This window comes from Globicephala melas, chromosome 4, assembly GCF_963455315.2.
Source record: "Globicephala melas chromosome 4, mGloMel1.2, whole genome shotgun sequence".
NCBI classification, from domain to species: Eukaryota; Metazoa; Chordata; class Mammalia; order Artiodactyla; family Delphinidae; genus Globicephala; species Globicephala melas.
Genome location: NC_083317.1, coordinates 70,602,975 through 70,627,174, shown reverse-complemented (window position 1 = coordinate 70,627,174; position 24,200 = coordinate 70,602,975). Strand labels below are relative to the sequence as shown.

The 24,200-nt window shown below is 35.9% G+C and overlaps 1 protein-coding gene across 2 annotated transcripts in view; it reads left to right on the top strand.

Moving 5' to 3' along the window:
* The window catches only part of SNX4 (sorting nexin 4), a 62,134-nt gene that overhangs the window by 8,619 nt on the left and 29,315 nt on the right, over positions 1-24,200 (top strand). For both annotated transcript variants that reach the window (XM_030858987.2, XM_060298192.1), the window contains 6 exons: positions 5,104-5,225; positions 10,277-10,412; positions 10,490-10,639; positions 11,097-11,144; positions 18,079-18,134; positions 21,419-21,491. In XM_030858987.2, the coding sequence (XP_030714847.1) occupies positions 5,104-5,225; positions 10,277-10,412; positions 10,490-10,639; positions 11,097-11,144; positions 18,079-18,134; positions 21,419-21,491 (585 nt within the window). The remainder of the gene's footprint in view (positions 1-5,103; positions 5,226-10,276; positions 10,413-10,489; positions 10,640-11,096; positions 11,145-18,078; positions 18,135-21,418; positions 21,492-24,200) is intronic.

Sequence of the window (24,200 nt, the reverse complement as noted above, 5' to 3'; positions counted from 1 at the left end):
CGGGTTGTCTTTTTGTCTTGTTTATGGTTTCCTTTGCTGTGCAAAAGCTTTTAAGTTTCATTAGGTCCCATTTGTTTATTTTTGTTTTTATTTCCATTTCTCTAGGAGGTGGGTCAAAAAGTATCTTGCTGTGATTTATGTCAGAGTGTTCTGCCTATTTTTTCCTCTAAGAGTTTTATAGTGTCTGGCCTTATATTTAGGTCTTTAATCCATTTGAAGTTTATTTTTGTGTATGGTGTTAGGGAGTGTTCTAATTTCATTCTTTTACATGTAGCTGTCCAGTTTTCCCAGCACCACTTACTGAAGAGGCTGTCTTTTCTCCATTGTATATTCTTGCCTCCTTTATGAAAAATAAAGTGACCATATGTGCGTGGGTTTATCTCTGGGCTTTCTATCTTGTTCCATTGATCTACATTTCTGTTTTTCTGCCAGTACCATACTGTCTCGATTACTGTAGTTTTGTAGTATAGTCTGAAGTCTGGGAGCCTGATTCCTCCAGCTCTGTTTTTCTTTCTCAAGATTGCTTTGGCTATTTGGGGTCTTTTGTGTTTCCATACAAATTGTGAAATTTTTTGATTTTAGTTCTGTGAAAAATGCCATTGGTAGTTTGATAGGGGTTGCATTGAATCTGTAGATTGCTTTGGGTAGTATAGTCATTTTCACAATATTGATTCTTCCAATCCAAGAACATGGTATATCTCTCCATCTGTTTGTGTCATCTTTAATTTCTTTCATCAGTGTCTTATCATTTTCTGCATACAGGTCTTTTGTCTCCTTAGGTAGTTTTATTCCTAGGTATTTTATTCTTTTTGTTGCAGTGATAAATGGGAGTGTTTCCTTAATTTCTCTTTCAGATTTTTCATCATTAGTGTATAGGAATGCAAGAGATTTCTGTGCATTAATTTTGTATCCTGCTACTTTACCAGATTCATTGATTAGCTCTAGTAGTTTTCTGGTAGCATCTTTAGGATTCTCTGTGTATGGTATCCTGTCATCTGCAAACAGTGACAGTTTTACTTCTTCTTTTCTGATTTGGATTCCTTTTATTTCTTTTTCTTCTCTGATTGCTGTGGCTAAAACTTCCAAAACTATGTTGAATAATAGTGGTGAGAGTGGGCAACCTTGTCTTTTTCCTGATCTTAGAGGAAATGCTTTCAGTTTTTCACCATTGAGAACGATGTTTGCTGTGGGTTTGTCATATATGGCCTTTATTATGTTGAGGGAGGTTCCCTCTCTGCCTACTTTCTGGAGGGTTTTTATCATAAGTGGGTATTGAATTTTGTTGACAGCTTTTTCTGCATCTATTGGAATGATCTAGGATTTTTTTCTGTATGCTGAAGATATTTAATTTTCTAAATCATTATATGTGGACCACATGCCTTTCAGTTTGGAGCTGTAGAAAAAATTTTTTCAATCCAGAAAGGATTTTTGTTGGTTTCCTTTTTAGTTATACAGATTATTATCTCTGTTCTGTTTCTTCTGATTTCTTCTTCAAGAACTTCTATTATTTAAGCATTCGTTCTTAGTTTTCCTTTTTTTAAAATCATCTTTCATCATTTTCACTTTTTGTGGGTCTTTTCTTCATTACCATTTTGGGAGAGCTTACCATCTTACTGTTTTGATTCTTTTGCAGTGTCAGTTTTACAGCCTAGAATTCTATTTTATTTTTTGCTATTTATTTTTCTTTCTTTGCATTCTTATTCTTCTGAGTTAGCTCCATGCTCATCTCCATCTGCCTGTTTTTTGGACTGTTTTAATTTTATCTTTTCCCCATAATTTGTAGTATAACAGTGAATGTGATAGATTTTCTTTCTTGTGTGATTTAAAGAAGATTAACTAAATGAGTGCTATAGATACACCAACTCTTTTCATCTACAGTCCTGAAAGTTGTTATATTAAGGTTGTCATTTGTCTTCATTTTGTCTTTAATCCTAAAGGACGCCACAGATGAACATTAGCTACTAGATTGTGAGAATTCCTCAGGCAAGCAGTGAACCACTGAACTCAGGCACCTTTTCTCAGTTATCTTCCCATTCCTAAGGACTGTCATTGTATTGATAGATACTCAGTAAATATTCAGATATTGAATTAATAATTTCTTATTGTTCCTTTTATCACTGTTATCTGTTTTATGCTTGCTTGTACTATTTCACTGTTTGCAACATTTTTAAAACCTAAAATAGATTATATTCATTTTTACTCACTGAATTGAAAATAAAGAATTTCATCAGCCTTTTAAATATGTCCATCTTCTATATTTATTTGGTCTTAAGTTAGGTAGAAAGTAGTGATTCACATATCAAGCATCTACATTTGGGATGTTATTCCTTTGAATGTAAGTGTAGGATGTGAGTGTAGCATCACTCTTTAGTGATGTTCTTTAATGAGAAGTCCACTTTTAATACATCTAAAATGTCATGTCTCACTAGCACACATTATAAATCAACTATACTTCAATTAAAAAAAATAATATATTATGTCTCTCTTTAAAACACACTCCTGGTCCCATCTTCCAGTTACCAAGTTTATCCATTTCTCAATATTTTGAATGTGTCCTTTTAACAATTATGGTATTAGTTGTGTTATTCTTGGCATTGTTTGTACTTTAGTATGACAGGATAAGCAATTTTATATCATCTCCCAAACCGTGCTGGTATTTTTGTATGCCAGTCTTTAGTTTTTATGATAGTTGATTTTATTCTTTTATTTTTTCCTTCTGTGTAATTGGATGGCAAAATGGGGTAAATTTATGACTCACATGCATTATATTTTTGGCTGGGAAATAATTTGCTTTATCAGTTATGTGCTTCCAGAATTCAGAGAATTTTTCACTGGAGTATGTGATGGTAAATCAGTGCTTGGCTGTGGGCCCAAATTTTTTATATGTATAATCTCAACCAGTGAGGGCTTCATAACCCTGACGTTGAGTGGTTTGTGCTTATGTAATTTTTTGAGCTTTCTTTTAATTGAATGATTTTCTCCTGTCTTATTTTCTCTTTTAGTACATAAACATAAAACTTATATTTTATAAAAGTGTCTTGTTTGACAGCAGAGGGGTTTTTGTTTTCGTTTTTGTTCTGTTTTGGGTTGGCTCTTCTCTGTCCTAATTTTAGCATTTTTACCTCCTCCATTTTTCTTTAACATTTTTGGCGGTACGTCCTAAGTGTGTCATCTTTATTCATCACTGATTTAATTTTGTGTACTGTCACATAGCTTATTTTCTCTTCATAGTACACAGGTTTAATTTTCTGTATAGAGTATCATCATGGGTTTTACTGCATGCATCTTTTTCTTTAAACTTTTGGTGTATCCATCTTTTTACTTATATCTCTTCTTCACAGACTAACTCCAGTTATAATATAGTACAGAGTTTTTAATGAAAACCAACTGAACTTTAAAAGTGAGCAAGGGAGAAAAAAAACCAAAGCATAGCAGTTATCGCATGGTCTCACTGTGTCTTTCTTGTTTAATTTGGAGTTACTTTGGATATATTCAAGACCCTTCTTCAGTGGCACACTTCCTACAGAAAGAGCCTGTGAACCACCTGTGATGTCTTTGTCATTTTCTTCGGTGCTTTGATACAGACCTTGGGATGATCTAGCAGAAAAGAAAGAAGTCTCCTGTTCTTAAAACCTGCTGTCTCAGATAAACAAGGTCCTACTGTATATAGCACAGGGAACTGTATTCATTTTTCTCTAATAAACCATAGTGGAAAAGAGTATGAAAAAGAATATATATATAACAACTGAATCACTTTGCTGTACACCAGAAACTAAAACAAGTTTGTGAATCAACTATACTTCAATAAAAAAATGAATAAATAAATAAAAGCAATATTTAAGAAAAAAATAGGAAAACCTGCTTTCTCACAGTGGAGCCTGTTAATCACTGCCAAGAAGTTTAGGCAGGGACTTCCCTGGTGGTGCAGTGGTTAAGAATCCACCTGCCAATGCAGGGGACACGGGTTCGAGCCCTGGTCCAGGAAGCTCCCACATGCCATGGAGCAACTAAGCCTGTGCGCCCCAACTACTGAGCCTGCGGTCTAGAGTCTGTGATCCACAACTGCTGAGCCTGTATGCTACAACTGCTGAAGCCCGCGCACCTAGAGCCCATGCTTCGCAACAAAGAGAAGCCACCTCAGTGAGAAGCCTGCGCACTGCAACGAAGAGTAGCGCCTGCTCGCTGCAACTAGAGAAAGCCTGCACGCAGCAATGAAGACCCAATACAGCCAAAAATAAATTAAAAAAAAAAAAAGTTTAGGCAAATTTATGGTTAAATATGTGACGACTCCTGCTTTTTTTTTTAACCTGCCTGCTAAAAATCTCACATTTTGCCATATATGTAGTATTTTATATTTGAGATAGAGATTTGACTTTGGTAAAATAAAAAGATTAGATATCAGGGACTTCCCTGGTGGTCCAGTGGTAAAGAGTCTGCCTTCCAGTACCGGGGACGCAGGGCAACTAAGCCTGTGCGCCACAACTGCTGAGCTTGCACGCCTCAACTTAGCCTGCATGCTGCAAACTACAGAGCCCACGTGCTCTGGAGCCCACGCGACAACGAGAGAGCAAAACTAGAGAGAAGCCTGTGCATCGCAAGGAAGAGCCCATGCACCTCAAGGAAGGGCCCGCACGCCACAATGAGCACCTCAACAAAAGATCCCACATGGCTCAATGAAGACCTGACGCAGCCAAATAAATAAATAAATATTTAAAAAAGATTAGATATCAGTATTGAGCATCATTTGTCTTTGTGTATAGTGTTTTTAGATTTTTTTCATGTGTATTTCTATGTAGGTTTATTCTTGGTTACTGTGTGAAATGTCTACATTTTATCTTAATTTTTTTTCTTATAATCTTGCCTACATTTTAATAATTAATATGGCACTTGTTAAAATAGCTTCTGGAAAAGTTTAATGTGCTACAATATGCTGATAAAAAGAGGCATGGCATTTGCTGATATCATTTAGCAACCCCTAGCAACTTAAGAGATACAAAAAAGTAGCCCAAAATATGTACTAATAATGGATTTTATTAAAATAGCTAGGGTGTTTTCAATATAATTTTAAAGGTTTTTTGTTGTTCTTCCATTGTTTTTATTCAGATGATGGAAAATAATTTTTGGTTGAAGAAGATAGAAATTAGTGTTTCAGAAGCAGAAAAGCGAACTGGGAGGAATGCCATGAACATGCAAGAAACATATACTGCTTACCTCATTGAAACAAGGTGAGTGATGAGAATTAGGCCTAGGTTTAGATAGAAAAAGCTTTGGTAGCTATTGATGCAAATTCTGTTGTATAATGGAATTGTTTACAGGTCATTGTCTTTTTAGGGATTTTTGCTGTTTTACTTTTTAACAGGTTAACAGGTGTGTCTTTTACTCTGGTACTCTTAGTAGCTAAGTTCTAATGTACTTGTTTTGGAGGGAGAGGGAAGGTTATTGGAATACTTTTGGGATCTGGAATGTTACTTGACACATGCTTTAGTGGAGTTCTTGTTGTTAGATACAACCCTTTTGTGATTTGGGGAAAAGATACCAGGTTCTCAGAGGTGTATGAAGTATTAAGCGGACTTAAGTAAGTGGAGATGGTTAACAAAGAAGTCTAGGAGGAGAGAATACAGTCTAAGTCAGTTTAGGAGAGTTGGGAGTTACAGAGAAATTAAAATCCCCCCTTTGCCCCTGCCAGCTGTGTAGCATGCAGGACCTTAGTTCCCTGACCAGGGATGGAACCCATGACCCCTGCAGTGGAAGCATGGAGTCCTAACCACTGGACTCCCAAGGAATTCCCCATTTTTAATCTTTTTTTTTTTTTTGGCGAGAAGTTAAAGTCAGTTAAAAATTGATTGAGACTGGAGCTTTAGACCTTGGGGTAAAATTGAAAAGATAAAATAAATCATGGTGTAATTGAAAAAAAAAAAAAGGAAGAAGATAAAGTAGCTCATGGTGTAATCACAACTCACCAGAAAAGTCTTACCTCATAAGGAAGAAGTTAAAGGAATTAGATTGTTTTGTCTAGAGCAAAGCAAGGGAAGACTCAATTTATTTTGCCAATTATAAACAGTTTATGTAAAGACTATACTGACAAGGTCTTTTCTCTCTGTGGACTGAGCAGAAATACTTTCAATTAAAGCAAGTAGAGGGGAGTCTTGCCTGGTGGTGCAGTGGTTAAGAATCCACCTGCCGGTGCAGGAGACATGGGTTTGAGCCCTGGTTCGGGAAGATCCCACACGCCACGGAGCGGCTGGACCCATGTGCCATAACTACTGAGCCTGTGCTCTAGAGCCTGTGAGCCACAACTACTGAGCCTGTGTGCCACAACTCCCAAAGCCCGCATGCCTGGAGCTCGTGCTCCACAACAAAGAGAAGCCACCACAATGAGAAGCCTGTGCACCGCGATGAAGAGTAGCCCCCGCTCGCCTCAACTAAAGAAAGCCTGTGTGCAGCAATGAAGACCCAACACAGCCAAAATTAAATAAATAAATAAATCTATTTAAATAAATAAATAAAACAAGTAGAGGGACTTCCCTGGCAGTCCAGTGGTTAAGACTCCCTGCTTCTGGTGCAGGGGACGTGGGTTTGAACCCTGGTCAGGGAACTAAGATCCTGCATGCTGTGTGGCACAGCAGGGAAAAAATAAATAAATAAATAAATAAAACAAGTAGATATGAGAGAACTTTCTGATAACTTCTAAAATAAAACAATAGAACTACCAGACCTAGTTGATAAAGTGTTACAACCATGTTTTAATATGAATACATTAAAAGTTTTTTTTAGTCATTTTCATTGGCTTTACCACACCGTCACCAAACTAGCCTTAGGGCTGAACCCTGTGCCATTTTCAGGGTTTTCTCCAGGTCTGTGGTTCTACCCAAAATGAAAGTTAAAATCATGGTGAAGGTTATTTAGTTTACAAATAATTCTAATAATCCTTTCTTTAACTATAGTCTTCCTTCTTACACACACACATACATACACACACAACAAGCAAAGAAAACAAAACAAGAAAAGAAAAAAAGAATCTTCCAAAAAGAAGAGAAAATTTGTGTACGATAGGAATTTGGGGAAAAGAGCTAAGGTGGGTCTTTTAAAAAATAGGTTGTTTTGGGGCATGCATATATACATGTATGTATCAGAGAGATTTTTTAAGGTAATTAAAAAAAATTATGGTCCCATGAGAGAGTTTTTTTTTTTAAGTTAAATTAGCCACTTTAAAAAATCATACTTTAGGGGACTGCCCTGGTGGTCTAGTGGCTAACACTCTGAGCTCCCAATGCAGGGGGCCCAGGTTTGATCCCTGGTCAGAAACCTAGATCCCACAGTCATGCTGCAACTAAGAGTTTGCATGCCACAACTAAAGATTCTGCATGCCGCAACTAAAGAGCCTGCATGCCACAACTAAGACCCAGTGCAGCCTAAATAAATAAATAAATAAATCATACTTTAGAAATTCGTGGCTCTAGCTTTCTAAGTAAATTCTTAAATTTAAAACTGTAAGGGATATTTTTATTTTATTCTATTTTATTTATTTATTTGGTTGCCCCGGGTCTCTTAGTTGCGGCAGACAGGCTCCTTAGTTGCGGGAAGCAGGCTCCTTAGTTGCGGCTCGTGGGCTTCTTAGTTGTGGCTCGCCAAAAAAAGACATTTTTAGTATGTGCCTATTTCTTCACCCAATTGAACAATGAAATTAGCTGTTGACTAGTTTTACTGCTGGAAGAGACTTGATTTGAATAATCTGGAATGATTTATAGTTTACTCTTGACTGAAATGAATAGAGTATTATAATTTGAAACTTGGAGTTAGAAGTGACCATACACGAGTAATATAGCTAGACTCTGGATAAATATTTAAGTGGATCATCAGTAAATGTGTGGTGCACAAAAGGATTATTGAGTTGACTTTCACAATTGTATTTCATTTATTTTAAAACAGTGGTTCTCAAACTTTAAAATGTATAGGAATCACTTGGAAATTTTGTTAAACTGCAGAGTTTTGAGTGGGGTCCAGGAATTGACACATTTTAAGCAAAATTCCAGGTGTTTTTGAAGCAGATGGACCATGGACCATAGTTTTATCAAGTATAAAGTCTTTACATTTTAAGATAGTTAAATTTATCTGTCTTTTTTCTTTTATGATTTGTGTTTTCCCTCTCTTAAATTCTTGCCTACCCCACATCATGTACATATCCACTTTGAGAAACACTGCTTTTAGATAGATTATTTTGAAAGTACTGTACCCCTAAGGCTAACTTCCCTTCAACAACCACAGAACCCTGGAATTTATTAATTTAATCATGTAGGATTCTTGCTGTAATTCAGTATTATTCAGATAGTCTTGGACAATATGAGTATTATTGAGCCTTGATATTGACTAAAAGTTGAACTTTAACATATAGCTTATCTACCTACTCTTTGGACACAAGTAGAAAGTCCATTTAGCAATTGCCTATAGTGTTACAGTTTAATAGGCTAAGAATGAATGAAGCTAAAGTCATTGATTTTAATTTCTCCAGAGGTTTTTATGCTTTCCTGTTCATAGAGTATGAACCCTTTTAAAATAAAGTATACTGTACATAGTAATAGGTAAGAATTCCTTGTTGTCTTGGGAGGCTATATGATGTCTTCACTTAATTCCTCTAATTTGTAAAGCAGGGCTGATGATCCTATCTACTTTATTGTGAGGGTTAAATTAAATGTTGCATGTAAAACCAATTATGTGCTATTAAGTATTTGTTAAATGATTGGATAAATGGGGTAGTTTTGTGGTCCAAAGAAAGTCTTCCCTATGCTTTTAGGTGGTTTCCAGTTGTTAGACCCTGCCTTTTGTGGCCTTTAAAACAAAACAAAAAACAAAATCAACTTGTAAAAGATCTTCTAACAGCCTTTAAGTGTACTGCTTATAGGCTATATTTATTTGCTTATTAGCAAGATGTGGGTTCTGTTGGTCATGATTTTAAATAATTTGAAACTTGATATTAACCTAAGATATTTTTTCAGCTGAAGTTGAAAATCTGAATTAGAATAGTATTAGTCATAGCTAATGGTTAGGTCAACTCTTTAAAATGAATTATGATTTAATAATCCTATATCTTTGCCATGGGAGCCATTTGTACATTTTGAATTTCATATTATGCTTCCTTTTCTGTTTCCTTTCTATTATGTTTCCTTTTCTAATATATAATGCAATGAATAAATTTAGTGGCAAACTTAATATAAAAATTATTTTTTAATTATAATAAATAATTTTATTTATTATTAAAATGCTTGTGTTGAGCATGACACAGTATATATATCTTCTCAAGACTTTACTTTATTCTAAGACTGATTTAGCCTCTGTGCCTTTATGCCATAATGTACAGATGCACACTTTGGTTATATGCGTGTTTCTTGGAGGGCCTATAAGTTATTTTCAAGCAAACAATTAGAAAATGGGAAGGTTCTGATAATGTTTAGAAGACTAATGTTTTCTAACAGTGATTATGCTAGCAGAAATTGTAAATAGTCAAAATAATTTCAAATATTCTTTATATGATTTTACCCAGCTTTCCCCCAACTTGAACTTTTATATGGATGAGACATGGCGTTGCCTGCAGCTCTTTATATTAAAGATAAGACTAGAATTGGATTTTTACATCCCTTCTCCCCACTGTTTCAGAGTTAACTGACATTTTGCTTTTGTGGGTTTTTTCAGGTACTTGGATGCATCTGATTCATTTATAACGTTGAATCGAGGGTTTTTTTGGTGTCATCGTCTTTGGCATGAATATTATTCCCTCATTGTGGCAGGAGTTGTTCTCATTGTGGCAGTGAAAAATACTTTTTCTTTAATGAAACAGTGGCTAAGCCAGACTTTACTATATTAGAAAGCCAGCTGTTATACATTAACCAAATTATTTTATATTGAGGCTTTTAGAATGTTCCTAATATGACTATTTCTCTTGAGTTCAAATAGGTTTTCTATAATAGAAGAAAGTGGTTAGGAGTGAAAGCTTGGGAATCAGATGGATCTGAGTGCTCTACCCACAGATCTTTGTGATTGTAGGAAGAGCATATACTGTGCAGCTGCTTCCTCATCTGTGAAATGGGGACAGTAATCCCTGCTTCACCAGGTTTGTTGTAGGGATTAAATAATACATGAAAAATTCTCTACTCAGTGTCTGGTTCATTCAGTAAAGGGAGTTATCAGTTTTAAAGGAATGGAGTTATCAGTTTTAAAGGAGGTCGTGTGCATGCATTTGTATTTTTAAAAAACACTAGAAATCTTATTCTGTCTTTTTCAGGTCAGTTGAACATATTGATGGTCAGAGTGTCCTAACAGACTCACTATGGAGGCGGTATAGTGAATTTGAGTTGTTGAGAAACTACCTTTTAGTTTACTATCCGCATATTGTTGTGCCACCTTTACCAGAAAAAAGGGTAAGAAGTGAAATGGCAGTATAGTTCAGAAGTATTTAGCATTGAGACTATTCTTCATGGTTGTTTTGTTTATCTAGGCAGAATTTGTTTGGCATAAACTCTCTGCTGACAACATGGACCCGGATTTTGTGGAAAGACGTCGAATTGGTTTAGAAAACTTCCTCTTGAGAGTTGCTTCACATCCCATCCTTTGTAGAGACAAAATCTTCTATTTGTTTTTAACACAGGTATTTTTCTTTTATTTAGTCTTCTAAAAAAATTCATTTGACTTGGGATCTTTTAAATTGTGGAATGCTTATTCTTAAGGATCCTTTTGGAGCAGCTTTGTTAATTTATATGCATTTCGTGGTTTGTTCTGTTTTGAATTTCCAAAGTAAACTACATCATTCTTTTGGCTAATGTTTTTATACTTAAAGATACTAAAGATGGTACTTTTTGGTATCACTTAAATGGTATCAGAATTAGCCTTTAGTTTTTTGAAGCCCAGGTCTATAAAATCTTGAGTCCATCTTTGGTAATCTTTTGGAATCTGGATTGTATGTTTAATTTTGCAGTGAAAGGAATTCTTTTTTAACCTTTCTCTCCCATCTCCCCTGAAAGAAGAACAGAACGATAGATATTTAATTTGGAATATTCCTTACGGGCTATTTTGCTATGATATCTAAAATTAACTTTAATTTTTAGGAAGGTAACTGGAAGGAGACTGTGAATGAAACCGGATTTCAGCTGAAGGTAAGGATAATTGCCTGAAATAATTTGTTACATTCCTTTACAGTTCCTAGTGCCATGCACTTAATGGGTACTTGCTGTTTATTGAATGAGCGAATGTTGGAAATTGGCCTTGCATCTAATATCATTGGTAAAGTTTTTAAAGAAACAATGCAGTGTATTTTTGATTGGTGTAATTTTTGTTAATAGTGAGACTATAATGGGCATATTTATGAGTTTAATTCTATTGGGAAAGAAGATTTTGAAGCAGTAATTTAGATACAGGCTATAGATTTTTCCCACAGTTTAGTCATGTTATACATTGTATATTTTTTTCTTCCCTCTGTCCTTATCACTGCCACTATCGGTGGTGCCCCCAAAATTGCTCACTCTATTAAATAGGAGAGACACTTCTGAAGAATTGATCTTGGGTTTTCCAGTCTTAGCAGACTAGAAGATGAACCATCAGTCATGCTTCTTCTGTCTACTGGGACATGGCCAGTTTTGAGTGGGCATAGGATTCATTTTGTATTAGCATCTGTTAGTAATACAGGCCTAATTAGATTTTGACAGCTTTTCATATTCGTTCATTAGAATTAGTGTCTGGGAATGGAACTGTTATCTAAAAATTAAAGAGCATGTTGGTCATAAGATGGCCACTCTAACTCCAGTCTGCTCTCCCTCTTGTTCCCAAAAGTAATTTAACACTGGTGCTTGCAAATTTTTTAAAGTTTTCATCTCTTGTGTAAACTGAATAGGTAAGAAGAAAAAGTAATATAAATTGATATAATATATAAATTGATAAACAATTCACATGATAATGCAGTAACAAAATTCGGTAGGTCTAGGCAACAAGAACAAAATGTCTTTACAGTAATTTTAAGAACACCCCCTAGAGATTTATGCATTGGTATATAGGTATTTTAATTTTAACATAAAAAGACGAGAAAATTTTTTGTCTGCACAAAAAATATAATCAAGTATCTAATTCTGTCATATTTATAAATTTTAACTTATAAATATATTGTTGGCAGATAACATGAAAAAATTAGTATTTTCTTGGCTATAATTCATTATGGTGCTCAGAGAGAATGCTGGAATTTTGGTTTAGAGATGGTTTGAAATAACTCTAAACTTTAAAAAATTATTTATATTTTGATAGAATTTTCTGAGAACTAGTCCAAGATTTCTTAGGAGCCAGTAATAAAGAAAAGAGCAAACTAAAATATATATTTTTTAGTGATATCTCTTTATATAAAAAAAATTTTAAACATTTTCGTCGTTGATTTAGTCATTAGTTTAGTAACTAGTTATCAGTTGTTTGTCCTTAACTCAGTTTTTGGCCATAACTTGGGTGGCCTTGAGAAAACTCCTAAATTTCTCCATCCATATAGACTATGCTCTTTACAGAGTGCTTTGAATCTTGTGTGTAGGTGCTATTTAAGTGTTTAGATACAATGTTTTGTATTTGGGTAGCCTTACGGTGAAATCTTAGTTTCACTTTCATAAAATCTTTGAAAGGTAATACTCTGTACACAATAATTTGAAAAGTCAGAATTTAAATGAAATGAACCAGACATAAAATGTATGGGGAGAATTCGGAGACCCGTGCAAGGAATTGGGACTTATTTTTAAAGAAGCAGGGTTTTTTAAAAAAATATTTATTTATTTATTTGGTTGTGCTGGGTCTTAGTTGTGGCACATGGGCTCCTTAGTTGTGGCCCGTGGGCTCCTTAGTTGTGTCTCACGGGCTCCTCAGTTGTGGCTCGCCGGCCCCTTAGTTGTGTCATGTGAACTGTTAGTTGTGGCATGCATGTGGGATCTAGTTCCCTGACCAGGGAATAAACTTGTGGCCCCTGCGTTGGGAGCATGGAGTCTTAACCACTGCGGCACCAGGGAAGTGAAATGGGACCTTTTAGGACTACACATACACACCCGTACGTGCATGCATACATACAAACGTATGTGAGGGTGTCCGAGAGATAGAGAGAGAAAGACACACACTTCACTTATCTGGAGGTCATGTATTTGGCAGTTACAACTAACCCAATCACAGTTGAAAGGGGGTATTTAGAACTGACTTCTGAGATGTTCAAATGGATGTAACATAACTTACTATAGTACTTACAGATATACTTTGGTCCTTTCAGATAGTACCCACTTAATTTTTTTTTTTTTTTTTTTTTTTTTTTGCCGAACACGGGCCTCTCACTGCTGTGGCCTCTCCCACTGCGGAGCACAGGCTCCAGACGCGCAGGCTCAGCGGCCATGGCTCACGGGCCCAGCTGCTCCACTGCATGCGGGATCCTCCCAGACCGGGGCACGAACCCATGTCCCCTGCATCGGCAGGCGGACTCTCAACCACTGCGCCACCAGGGAAGCCCCCCACTTAATTTTATTATAGTTATTCAAATAAACTTGGCTATCTGTTTTCTAGGCTACAGCATATTAGAAGAAAATTTAAGAGGTCTAAAAGTGAATACTGCCGGAGACAGGCACACTGTTACGATAGTGAAATTGACAGCTGAGCCTGCTAGTAAAGGATAACAGTGATCTGAGAGTCAGACACTGCAGTATGGAGGCCTCTGGCATGGGGCCAAATCCCCACACACCTATGTAACCCCTAGGGCTTCACTGTGTCACAGGTGGATTCAGTATTAGTTGTTTATAGTGGTTACCTTGAGGCTTCAAGAAAAGGTTGAATTGCTGGCTGAGTACTCATAATTCAGCGTTTCTTTCTTCTTTTTTTTAGCGTGGAACTAGTTTTTTGATTAAAAAAAATTTTTTTTAATTCAGTGTTTCTTAAAATGTGGTCAGTTGGCTTCATGAGTCTCAATTTGCTGGGATTGTTTGTTCAAAATACTGAATCCTAGAGTTCATTCCAGACATATGATTCCCACGAGCCTAAAACTTAAGAACCATTGCTGTAAGATGACAGATAAGAATATTTTTAGGGAAGATAATTTTAGAAGATTATCAAAATTGGTAAAAAAAAAAAAAAAGAAAAAAAAAGTTAGAACCTAAAGCAGTATCTTATCTGAATATCATTAACATTAAATGTTTACTATGTGCTTAAGCACTGTACTCTAATACATGGTCATGTTTTTTTGCTGACAGTTGCCTCAGTACCTTTGAGGTTAGTTTAATATTATTCCAGTTTTTTAGATGAGGAACTCGAGAAAGTGACTTCATGGTGGTATGATGTTGATTGTTGTCAATTATCGTTTCAATTTGATTGCTGTCTACTTGAACTGGTCTGCCCGACCGTGGAGCACTGTCCAGCAAGAAATCTCCAGCACACAACTTCACAAACCACTTTTGACATGTTCGATTAGTCACAGCACCTTCTCCATACACTGCACAAAACTTTCTGTGCGTTTCAGTTGCGTTTTTACCTTTCTTGAAATAATAAAGCATAATATGCCGAAAATGCTTTTTTTCTTCCATCTTCAGTATTAAAATTGCTACACAAAAATTCACCAATTTTGTTAAGTCTTTTTTTAAATGCTTGCTGATATGACAGCCGTCGCATACAGTCTAACAAAATTGTTTCGAATGAAGTTAAAGACAGCTAAGTGCTACTAGAGCCATCTTACGGAAAAGACCGAAGAAAACTTTTGGCCCACCCAGTACTTTATTATTTATTTATTTATTTTAAAAAATCATATGGTATTTGTCTGTTTTCAGTTCCCTCTTTTAAAAAAAATTAATTAATTTTATTTTTGGCTGCGTTGGGTCTTTGTTGCTGTGCGCAGGCTTTCTCTAATTGCGGCAAGCAGGGGCTACTCTTCGTTGCAGTGTGAGGGCTTCTCATTGTGGTGGCTTCTCTTTGTTGCACAGAATGGGCTCTAGGCATGCAGGCTTCAGTAGTTGTGGCTCGCGGGCTCAGTAGTTGTCGCTCGTCGGGCTCTAGAGCACAGGCTCAGTAGTTGTGGCTTACGGGCTTAGTTGCTCCGTGGCATGTGGGATCTTCCCAGAGCAGGGCTCGAACCCATGTCTCCTGCATTGGCAGGCGGATTCTTAATCACTGTGCCACCAGGGAAGTCCTCCACCCAATACTTTAGTTTAAAGTAATATCATTTTAACTCAATTCTCTCAGTAAGTTACTTACATGAAAGTAAGTGTCATCCGTATGCCCAAACCTTAAATGATTTTAGGCTGACTCAGAAGAATCCAGAACCCTGTCTGTTGCTTGGAGCAGGGACTGCCAGAGAGATCTGGGCCTTTAGGATCTCTGCTAATCCTGGAGATTCCAAATGCTGGGTGCCTACAGACTGTCAGGTACCCTTCTAGGTGCTGTGGATACAACAGCGAATATGCTGGAAACATTCATTATCCCCATGTTCTTATGGAGTTTGTATTGTAAGTAGTTGGAGACTTTAAGTTAACATTTATTTAAGATACTTTGAAAGTTATAGGTGATATAAAGTGAAACATTACTGTGAGAGATTATGACAGCAGGGATTTTTTTCTAGGGGTTATTTTGAGATAGGTGACAATAAAATTTATTGTTCAAATGGGGACACTTTTGAGAATAAAAAGGGGGTCTGCTAATAATTAGATTAGGGACAACAGGTGTAAGCCAGGACTGTCCTGGGCAAACTGCATCACATGGTTGAAGAGAGAACATTTGCGCTGAGACCTGAATAGTGAGGAACCTGCAGTGGAGTCAATCTAGCGGGTAAAGGAAGAATGTTAGAGAGAGGGCAAGCTGGTAATGGTTTACTAGGCAAGGTTTGGGGGAAGAACCTGAAAATGAAATAAAGGAAAGACAAGGTCTAGGACAAGGAAAGTAAAGTATGTAATAGTAATTGGAAAGGGAAGGAGAGGTGGGGATTAAAGAACATGGGAAAGGAAGTTAAGTTGGGGCTGTAGAATAGTCGGGGTTATTTTTTTCATTCAGCCAATACTTATCGCATGTTTTTCTTGTGCCAGGCATTGGGAGGCATTGGGGTTACAGGAATGAACAAAGAAGATTAAAGTATTGCCGCGGCAGCCATTGTGCAACTCTAGGAGCCCCATTCACATTGTGCTTTTCTTGTGGCTCTTATATTCTAGTGGACAGCTAGGAAACAAGAAAACAACTCAGCGGATTTCAGATAGTGCTGTATTAAAGGAGATAAAGTAGGGTGGTATGAAACAATTATATAAGGGCTTCTTTAGATATTTAGTGAGGAACCTGATAAGATGGATGAATGGTAACCGTCAGATTTGGAACAGCCTAGGTAGGTGTTTAGAGATCTAGCTTTGGGGAGAAGTTTCTGATTTGATGACATTTTAAGCAATTTCTCTTATTATGGAATCTTGTGAAATGATGAGCAGGTTGAGTGGGGTGTTATGATGGACTGACTTGACAGAATGCTTGGTAAGCAAAGGTTAGGATGGTGATGGTTTACATTTTATATGCCTTCTATAGTGGTAAGATGGTAATATTAAAAGTAAAAAATAAATTAATTGGTAGTATTAAGTATGAGATTCAGAAAAAGATACACATGAAAATTTTCTTTTTTACTGATGGTTTTTATGTAATTTCATCCTTATTTAAAGAATCTCATTTGCATGTGACTATAAAGTCATTAACACGTTGATGTTTAGTGATTTGAATTCACTTAAAGAACATAAGGGAGTAATATTATATGCCTTAAATTCATAGTTGCTTTAATTGTAAGGACTTTCACATGCATTAGCTCCTTTGCCCTTGAGGTGTAAGAAAGGTCAAGAATTGATAAAATACCCATTTTAGAAATAAGAGAATCCCCTGAATTCAATGACAAATTGAGCTTTAGATATTCTTGATAGCTGTTTGAATTGCTTTTGGTCTGAAGGTTTAGGAGGCTGGGTTTATGGAGTGGTGTATTTGTTGCGTTTGTTTTTATTTCTTCAGCCATGTAATCTGGGGAGCCCTAGTAGTTTTGCTTTTGTTTGTTTATTATTTTGGGAGTATTTGTAATTAGGGCTTATAAGTTGGAATAATATAAAATATTCAAGCTGATTGGGATTTTCAAAACCAAACCACATCATGAAATTGATTACTGATTGAGCTACCTTTTATGAACCGTATCATTTTTGTGCCTTGGTCAGAAAAAATATATATATATATATTTATTTATTTATAATTTTTTTATTTTAATGAGAACATATGATAAGAGGAGAGGATTTGGCTATATTAAGTATAAATTTATACAATGAAATTATTATTTCATGTTGATCCTTCTGTCTCTCCTTTGAAATAAGTTAGGGTAGAAATAAGTAAAGGTAGTTAAATAGTTGTGTTGAAATATCTAGAAATAAGTAAAGGTAGTTAAAAAGTTGTAACATTTCCTGCCAGCTAGAAAGGAATTAATTTGATGTCATCTAGCTTGGTTTTTTTTGGCCGCACCTCAAGTATGTGGGATCTTAGTTCCCTGACCAGGGATCAAACCTGTACCACCAGGGAAGTCCTCATCTAGCTAGTTTTAATTTAGTACAGGCATTTCCATATTTCTTTATTTTCTAAAATACTGATTATGAAAATGAGAAAAACCAATGTACATTTGGTTTACATTCCATCTGAGAACGACTCTCAGTAATGCACAGGCTTCAAAGCAGTAGTTTTATTTAGTTTATATATATAGATCATTGTTTTTCTTGATTTAGAGAAAAAGTAAACTACTTTTTTTCACATGAGACCTATTTTGTTATAATAATGCAGAGGTATATGGTTGCTAGTGTATTGGTGTTTACAGTTGTTTTACTTTGGTATTACTGAATGCCATGTGTTCAGTTTAATTTATAAATATTTTTGTAGTGTTTTAAAAAATAACTACTAAGCTGTTTTTTGGGGTATGTTTAATGTGTTTGACACAAATGATACGAAGAAAACTGTACTTGAGCATCTTAATTCTAAAGGGAAAATAAAACTGTTTGGATTTAAACCCTGAAATGTAATTGTATTAAGTGAATAAATTATTTTTTCCAGGCAGACTCCAGGTTAAAAGCGCTTAATGCAACATTCAGAGTGAAAAACCCAGACAAGTAAGGTTTTGTTTTAATAACAGTTACAATGTTGTTTTGAATGGTGCCTATCAATCTATTTAATTTTTCATTTCTGAATGTATGCACTTTATTTGCTAAATATTTTAAATAGTAATTCACGTTAGTGAAATCCTTTTACAGTCTAAAACTGATTTTGAAATTTGGTAATTTAATTGGGATTAAGGTTGTAAGTAACTGAAGTTTTAGAAAATTAAACCACTGCTTTTTCCTAGAAGGATTTATTGAGTGTTGCTTAAGGTATCAGAAAAATGAGAAAAATAATTTTAATTTCATATAAAATAGTTTTTCTTATTAGACTTTGCTTGTCAGATATGTACAAAACTCAAGATAATATATTATTTATTTTAATAATAAACTATCTACTTTGAATAGCAAAAAAACTTGATAGTTGCATACTAGTATAATAATTTCGTGGAGATGTATTTATATGACAGTTACCTGACTTCATCAGTGTCACTTTGGTGTTTGTGAGAGCATTTCTGTATTAAAGAAAACTGGTGTATTCAGAAATAACTTTCCTTAGGGTGGGATCTAGGTATTTAAGATTTGGTTTTGTTCATTCTCTGAATTTGGTGGATAATTCAGGCTCTTCATTATATGGACCTTTACCTGAAGCTTGCTTCAGCTATACTTTCCAGGTAGAAATGTGCTTAGGTAGATGAGGCTTTTCCATATTTGGTGACCAAGTTTATGAGGTCTGTTAGAATTTCTCTAGTCAGGCCTTCAGCGTTAACTTCTACATAGTGTAAATTCTTAGCAGACAAAGGCCAAGTTTGCATAGTCTGATAGCCTATTGTGCTGGACTTTATAAACCATAACACATTAACATTGTGCCTCTGGTTTTTATTATACATTTTGAATATAAAATATAAATAAATATTTTAAAGTTTGGTAATTAAGAAATAGTGATGGTAACCATTGAGGTTTTTATTTTATTTTTTTAATAGACTTTATTTCTTAGAGTAGTTTTAGGTTCCTAGCAAAATTAAGTGGAAAGTACAGAGCTCCCAGGTACCCTCTGCCCCTACACTTACACAGCTGCCCCTAGAGATACAGAGCCGCCCCCATTATCCCTTACCAAAGTGGTACATTTGTTATGATTGACGAACCTACATTGACTCATTGTTACCCTCTCGAAGTCCATAGTTTACATTAGGGTTTACTCTTGGTGTTATATGTTCTATGGGTTTTGACTAATGTATAATGACATGTATGTGTCATTACAGTATCATAAAAAGTATTTTCACTGCCCTAAAAATCCTCTTTGCTCTGCCTATTTATCCTTCCCTCCCCATAGCCCTGGCAACCACTGATCTTTTTACTGTTCCCATAGTTTTGCCTTTTCCAGAATGTTGTATCATACAATACGGAGCATTCTCAGAAAGGCTTTTGCTTTGTAATATGCATTTAAGGTTCCACTGCAGTTTTTATAAGGGCTATAATGACATCCATGGTATATGAGATGTTCTCTAGGTTAAGAACTAAATTATGTCACCCTCCAAAAAAAGCTTTGGAAAACCTAAGCAGCAAAGTTTATGACATTGGTGAATGTACATTCATTGGAGGAGCATGTAGATGAGACAGTTTTTAAATTAATATTTAATATTATTGTTTTGTCAGTTGAATGTTTTTTAATTTAATGAAAAATATTTTGTCAACTGAATGTCTTCCCTTTTCTGACCTACCAGCTTTTCTAGATTGCTAAATTTTGTTTAATATTCTACATTATATATAGAATTTTAAATGTGATATGACCAATAACATAAACAAGGTAATTTTTTGCTCCTAAGTTCTTGTTCAAGTATATAATTAATGTATAATTGGTAATAGAATTTGTTTGCCTTAAGTTTTAGATAAGAGAATTATCTATATCAGTCATTGTTGTAACAGATTTTTAATATACAGAATCCCTGTTCTAGGTCTGTCTGGCCCAATAGACTAATTATTATTCATACCATTACTGAAATAGTTTATATCACTAAAATACTGTAATTCCATTCTTTCTTAAAATGTAGAAAACCAGAAAGATTGTTTCAGAGGTTTCAAAGATACCTCTTCATGCATGTTTATTTTTGTTCAAACTAGACTGTTAAAAGCAGTGAGGAGGAGGACCTTGAGTCTCTACTTTTTGTGGCAGTACTTGGCTAATATTTAGGAGGTAGACTGAGTGAGTGGTAGAATGTATGGGATGAAAGAGAGGAGAAGGAAATACAGGTGGCACCTAGGTTTCATTGTTTAAACTGCTAGGGAATAGAGGAGAGAGATTTGATGGGATAGGGGAAGATAAGTTGAGCTTTGGATATGTAAACAGGTACAAATGTCTGCTAGTTAGTTGGCTTCACAGATATGGCTTTTAGGAGAGATTTGGGCTGGAGTTATATATTTGGAGTTCAGCAGCATGTAGATCATAATTGTGAAGCTTTGTGAATAAGTCACACAGAGTGTGTAGATTGCAAGATTGGTTGTAAAATGGTTGAGGACCTAGGGCTGAATCCTAAAGAAGCCAGTGCTTGAAGGGCGTTTTCCAAAGTGTAATCTGAGGATTGCCAGCATCTGAATCCTGTGAATGCGTTTGTTATAAATTCAGATTCCTGAATTTATTCCTGTGTACAGTTGTGGTGGTTACTCATGCCCTCTTTTACTGAGAGGCCCTCAGTAGTGCTCTTAGCAAACACTTCAGGAGTCCTTTGCACACTAAAGTTGGCGGTATAAGAGATGAGTGAAGGGAGTGAGTCCTGCAAAGGAGACTTTAGGAATGACCAGAGAGTAAAAGGAAAATCATGAGAAATTAACACTGATGTCAGGGAAACAAATTTTTGAGGAGGGTGAGGTCAGGTGTTACATTGCTGGAAGAACGGTGGTAATAGAAGTTTCAGGTCTTATGGAGAACGGCAGACATCAGATTATAGAAACAAAGATTACTGAGCAGCATGAAGATTGTTAGAGGCAATGAGTTTATGGTTGCACCATAAGATTTTCTTAGCACCATAAATTTTTTCCTGTTTTTTTGTTTTCAAACTAACAAATATTATCTCTATCTCAGTTCCACAGTGTAAATTGTAAAGTCTTTTCTTGGCTTTAAAAATATCTAGAGAAAATATGGTTATTTTGTTTTAGAACTTTCTGAGTTTGCATCGGTATGTAAATGTTTAAGGCTAGCAAATAGTTAAATAGAATCAGTTTTATTATTCTCAGGAACTGCTATTTTGTCTTTCAGTTTTTGACTTTTCATGAGAAAAATGATGTTTTGTTTCCTGTTTCAGGAGATTTACAGAACTAAAACACTACAGTGATGAACTACAGTCTGTCATCTCACATCTTCTTCGAGTCAGAGCTGTAAGTGGTCCCCAAGAACTTTTTGACAGACATTAAAAAGGAAGTGCTTGGGCTTCCCTGGTGGCACAGTGGTTGAGAGTCCGCCTGCCGATGCAGGGGACACGGGTTCGTGCCCCAGTCTGGGAAGATCCCACATGCCGCGGAGCGGCTGGACCCGTGAGCCACGGCCGCTGGGCCTGCGCGTCCGGAGCCTGTGCTCCGCGGCGGGAGATGCCACAGTGGTGAGAGGCCCACGTACCACAAAAAAAAAAAAAAAAGGAAGTGCTTCTCATTTAATCGTTATGTTTTTAAGTAATGGAAGATATTTATGATGAATAACTGATTTTTATATTCAAATTTGGTGTGTTCATCACCTAAATTGCATTTTTTAAAAAAACGTGAAATGTTTTCTGGTGTAAATAACCTGAAGAATTTTAGCCTATAGTTTTCTCTGTAGTCTGTATATGGTTGTTTTGACATCTTATCGAAGGGCCTACCATTTCACTGTTGGAATATAATTAAGTGTGGGATTTTAGATCTACATATAATATCCTATTCTTTCAAGGTTTTTGTTTTTTGTTTTTTTCTTTTTTGTGGTACACGGGCCTCTCACTGTTGTGGCCTCTCCCGTTGCGGAGCACAGGCTCCGGACGCGCAGGCTCAGAGGCCTGTCATTTTCTGTCATCACTGTTGTCTTTATAGCAACAGTGACATTGTATTCTGTACTCATTTGTTAATTATCTCCTCTACTAGTGTATGTGAGCTCCCAAGAGCAGGAGTTTGTTTTCTCACTGTCAAATCCCTAGAATAATGCCTGACTCAGAGTAGGCACCCACTACATATTCACTGAATGGATGAATAAATGGATGTACGTGCTGACAGTTTTATGTTTAAAAAATCTTAAAAAGCAGTAACATAAATTACTTCTTGAATTTAATTATAACCAGCCAGGGAGAACTGGTTAGTAATGTATATTTGACAAGAAATATGACCTTTAAAGAAAAATGACCTTGTCATCAGAGAGCTTACAATACGCAAGTAAGAGAATTCTGGGTATTGATATATTTACCCTAAACTTTATGAAAACAGGCTTCAGAAACTTAATTGACATAAAAGACAGCTTGAGCTCTTCAAAGGAAAGGCAGCACTTGTTCTGTGAGTGAAATTGAAATTCTGACTGTATAAATGAGATAAATGCCAATGGAAAATACAGAATAGCTAAAATCTTGATTGTTCTAAAATTAGGAGAAAGGCTGTTTAGTCATAGACAGTGACATAACAGTTAAAAATGGAAGGTTATAGCCCAACACTGACAGAAGCCTGCGAGCAACACAGAAATCACCACAGTGAGGGCTTTTTTGTAGCATTCAGAGTGTCAGGAGAAGAAGGCTTAGACACTGTTTGATACAGATGATGAATTGTTAACAGACGAAGAGAAAATAGAATTATTTGGCTATCTTTTCTGACAAGGAGAATTCTTTTGAAAGTAGAAAAGGCAAAAAATAAATGACTAACAGGTTAAAGAGTTAATATTTAAGACGTCAAAACAGAACAACCAGAAAGGGCAGGTGGCCTTAGACTGAGAGGAGCTGGATTTAGAACTTGTCTCTGGCATTTACCAGGTCCTTCAGGCAAATCCACTAACCTTTCAGAGTTTGTTTTCTTTGCTGGAAAATGGGAATATCTGCCTGGCACATAGTAGGTACTACATAAATATTTGTTATATGAATGAGTGTGTTATTCATAGAGTTGTGAGACTCAGATGAGATAATCTATGTTTCGTAAACGAAGACAAAAGGAAAATAATGCTAATCTAATATTTATTTACTGTTGTATATCAGCCAAACATATTGTGTTATTCTTAACTAATTCCGATAGTAGCCCTTTGAAGGTAGGTGCTGTAACTGTCCCCATTTTATAGATTAGGAAGCAGAGGCAAATGAATTAAGTAACTTGCCTCATATTATACTATAAATAGATATGATGAAGCCAGAATTCAAACCTTTGTCTGACTCCAGAACCCATGCTCTTAACCACCTACAAATGGTATATTGACAGAGGACGTGAATTCAGGTAGATTGAGGGAGAAGAGAATTGATTTTCATTGAGCCACCTTGCTTATTGCCAGGTACCTTACAAATGTCATCTTCTTTAATCCTCAGTCATATGATGAGGTTCATTTCCACATTTCCAAGAGAATGATATAATACTAAGGCTAAGAGTAGTTTAATAAATTCTCAAAAGTCAAACCCTAAAGTAAGAAGGAGCTGGATCTTTTTTTTTTTTTAATATTTATTTATTTATTTTGGCTGCACTGGGTCTTAGTTGCAGCACTGGTCTTCGTTGCGGCACGTGGAATCTTTTGTTGTGGCATGCCGGCTCTTTGTTGTGGCTCATGGGCTTCTTTCTATGTGTGGTCCCTTGGCATGTGGGATCTTAGTTCCCTGACCTGGGATTGAACCCACGTCCCCTGCATTGGAAGGCATATTCTTAACCACGGGACCACCAGGGAAGTCCCAGGGGCTGGAATTTGAATTCACATTTGTCTTACTCCAAATCCCTTACTTCCTACAACCATATTTGCTGCCTCTCTAGGGGAAATCAAATTTAAAAGGGAGGGAGGAGTGTTTAACTTTGCTAATACTCAAAAAATGTAAATTGAAATTATTGAGGCACTATTTAACATTTAATTTGTAGTCATATATAAAGATGGTAATATCTAGTGTTTGT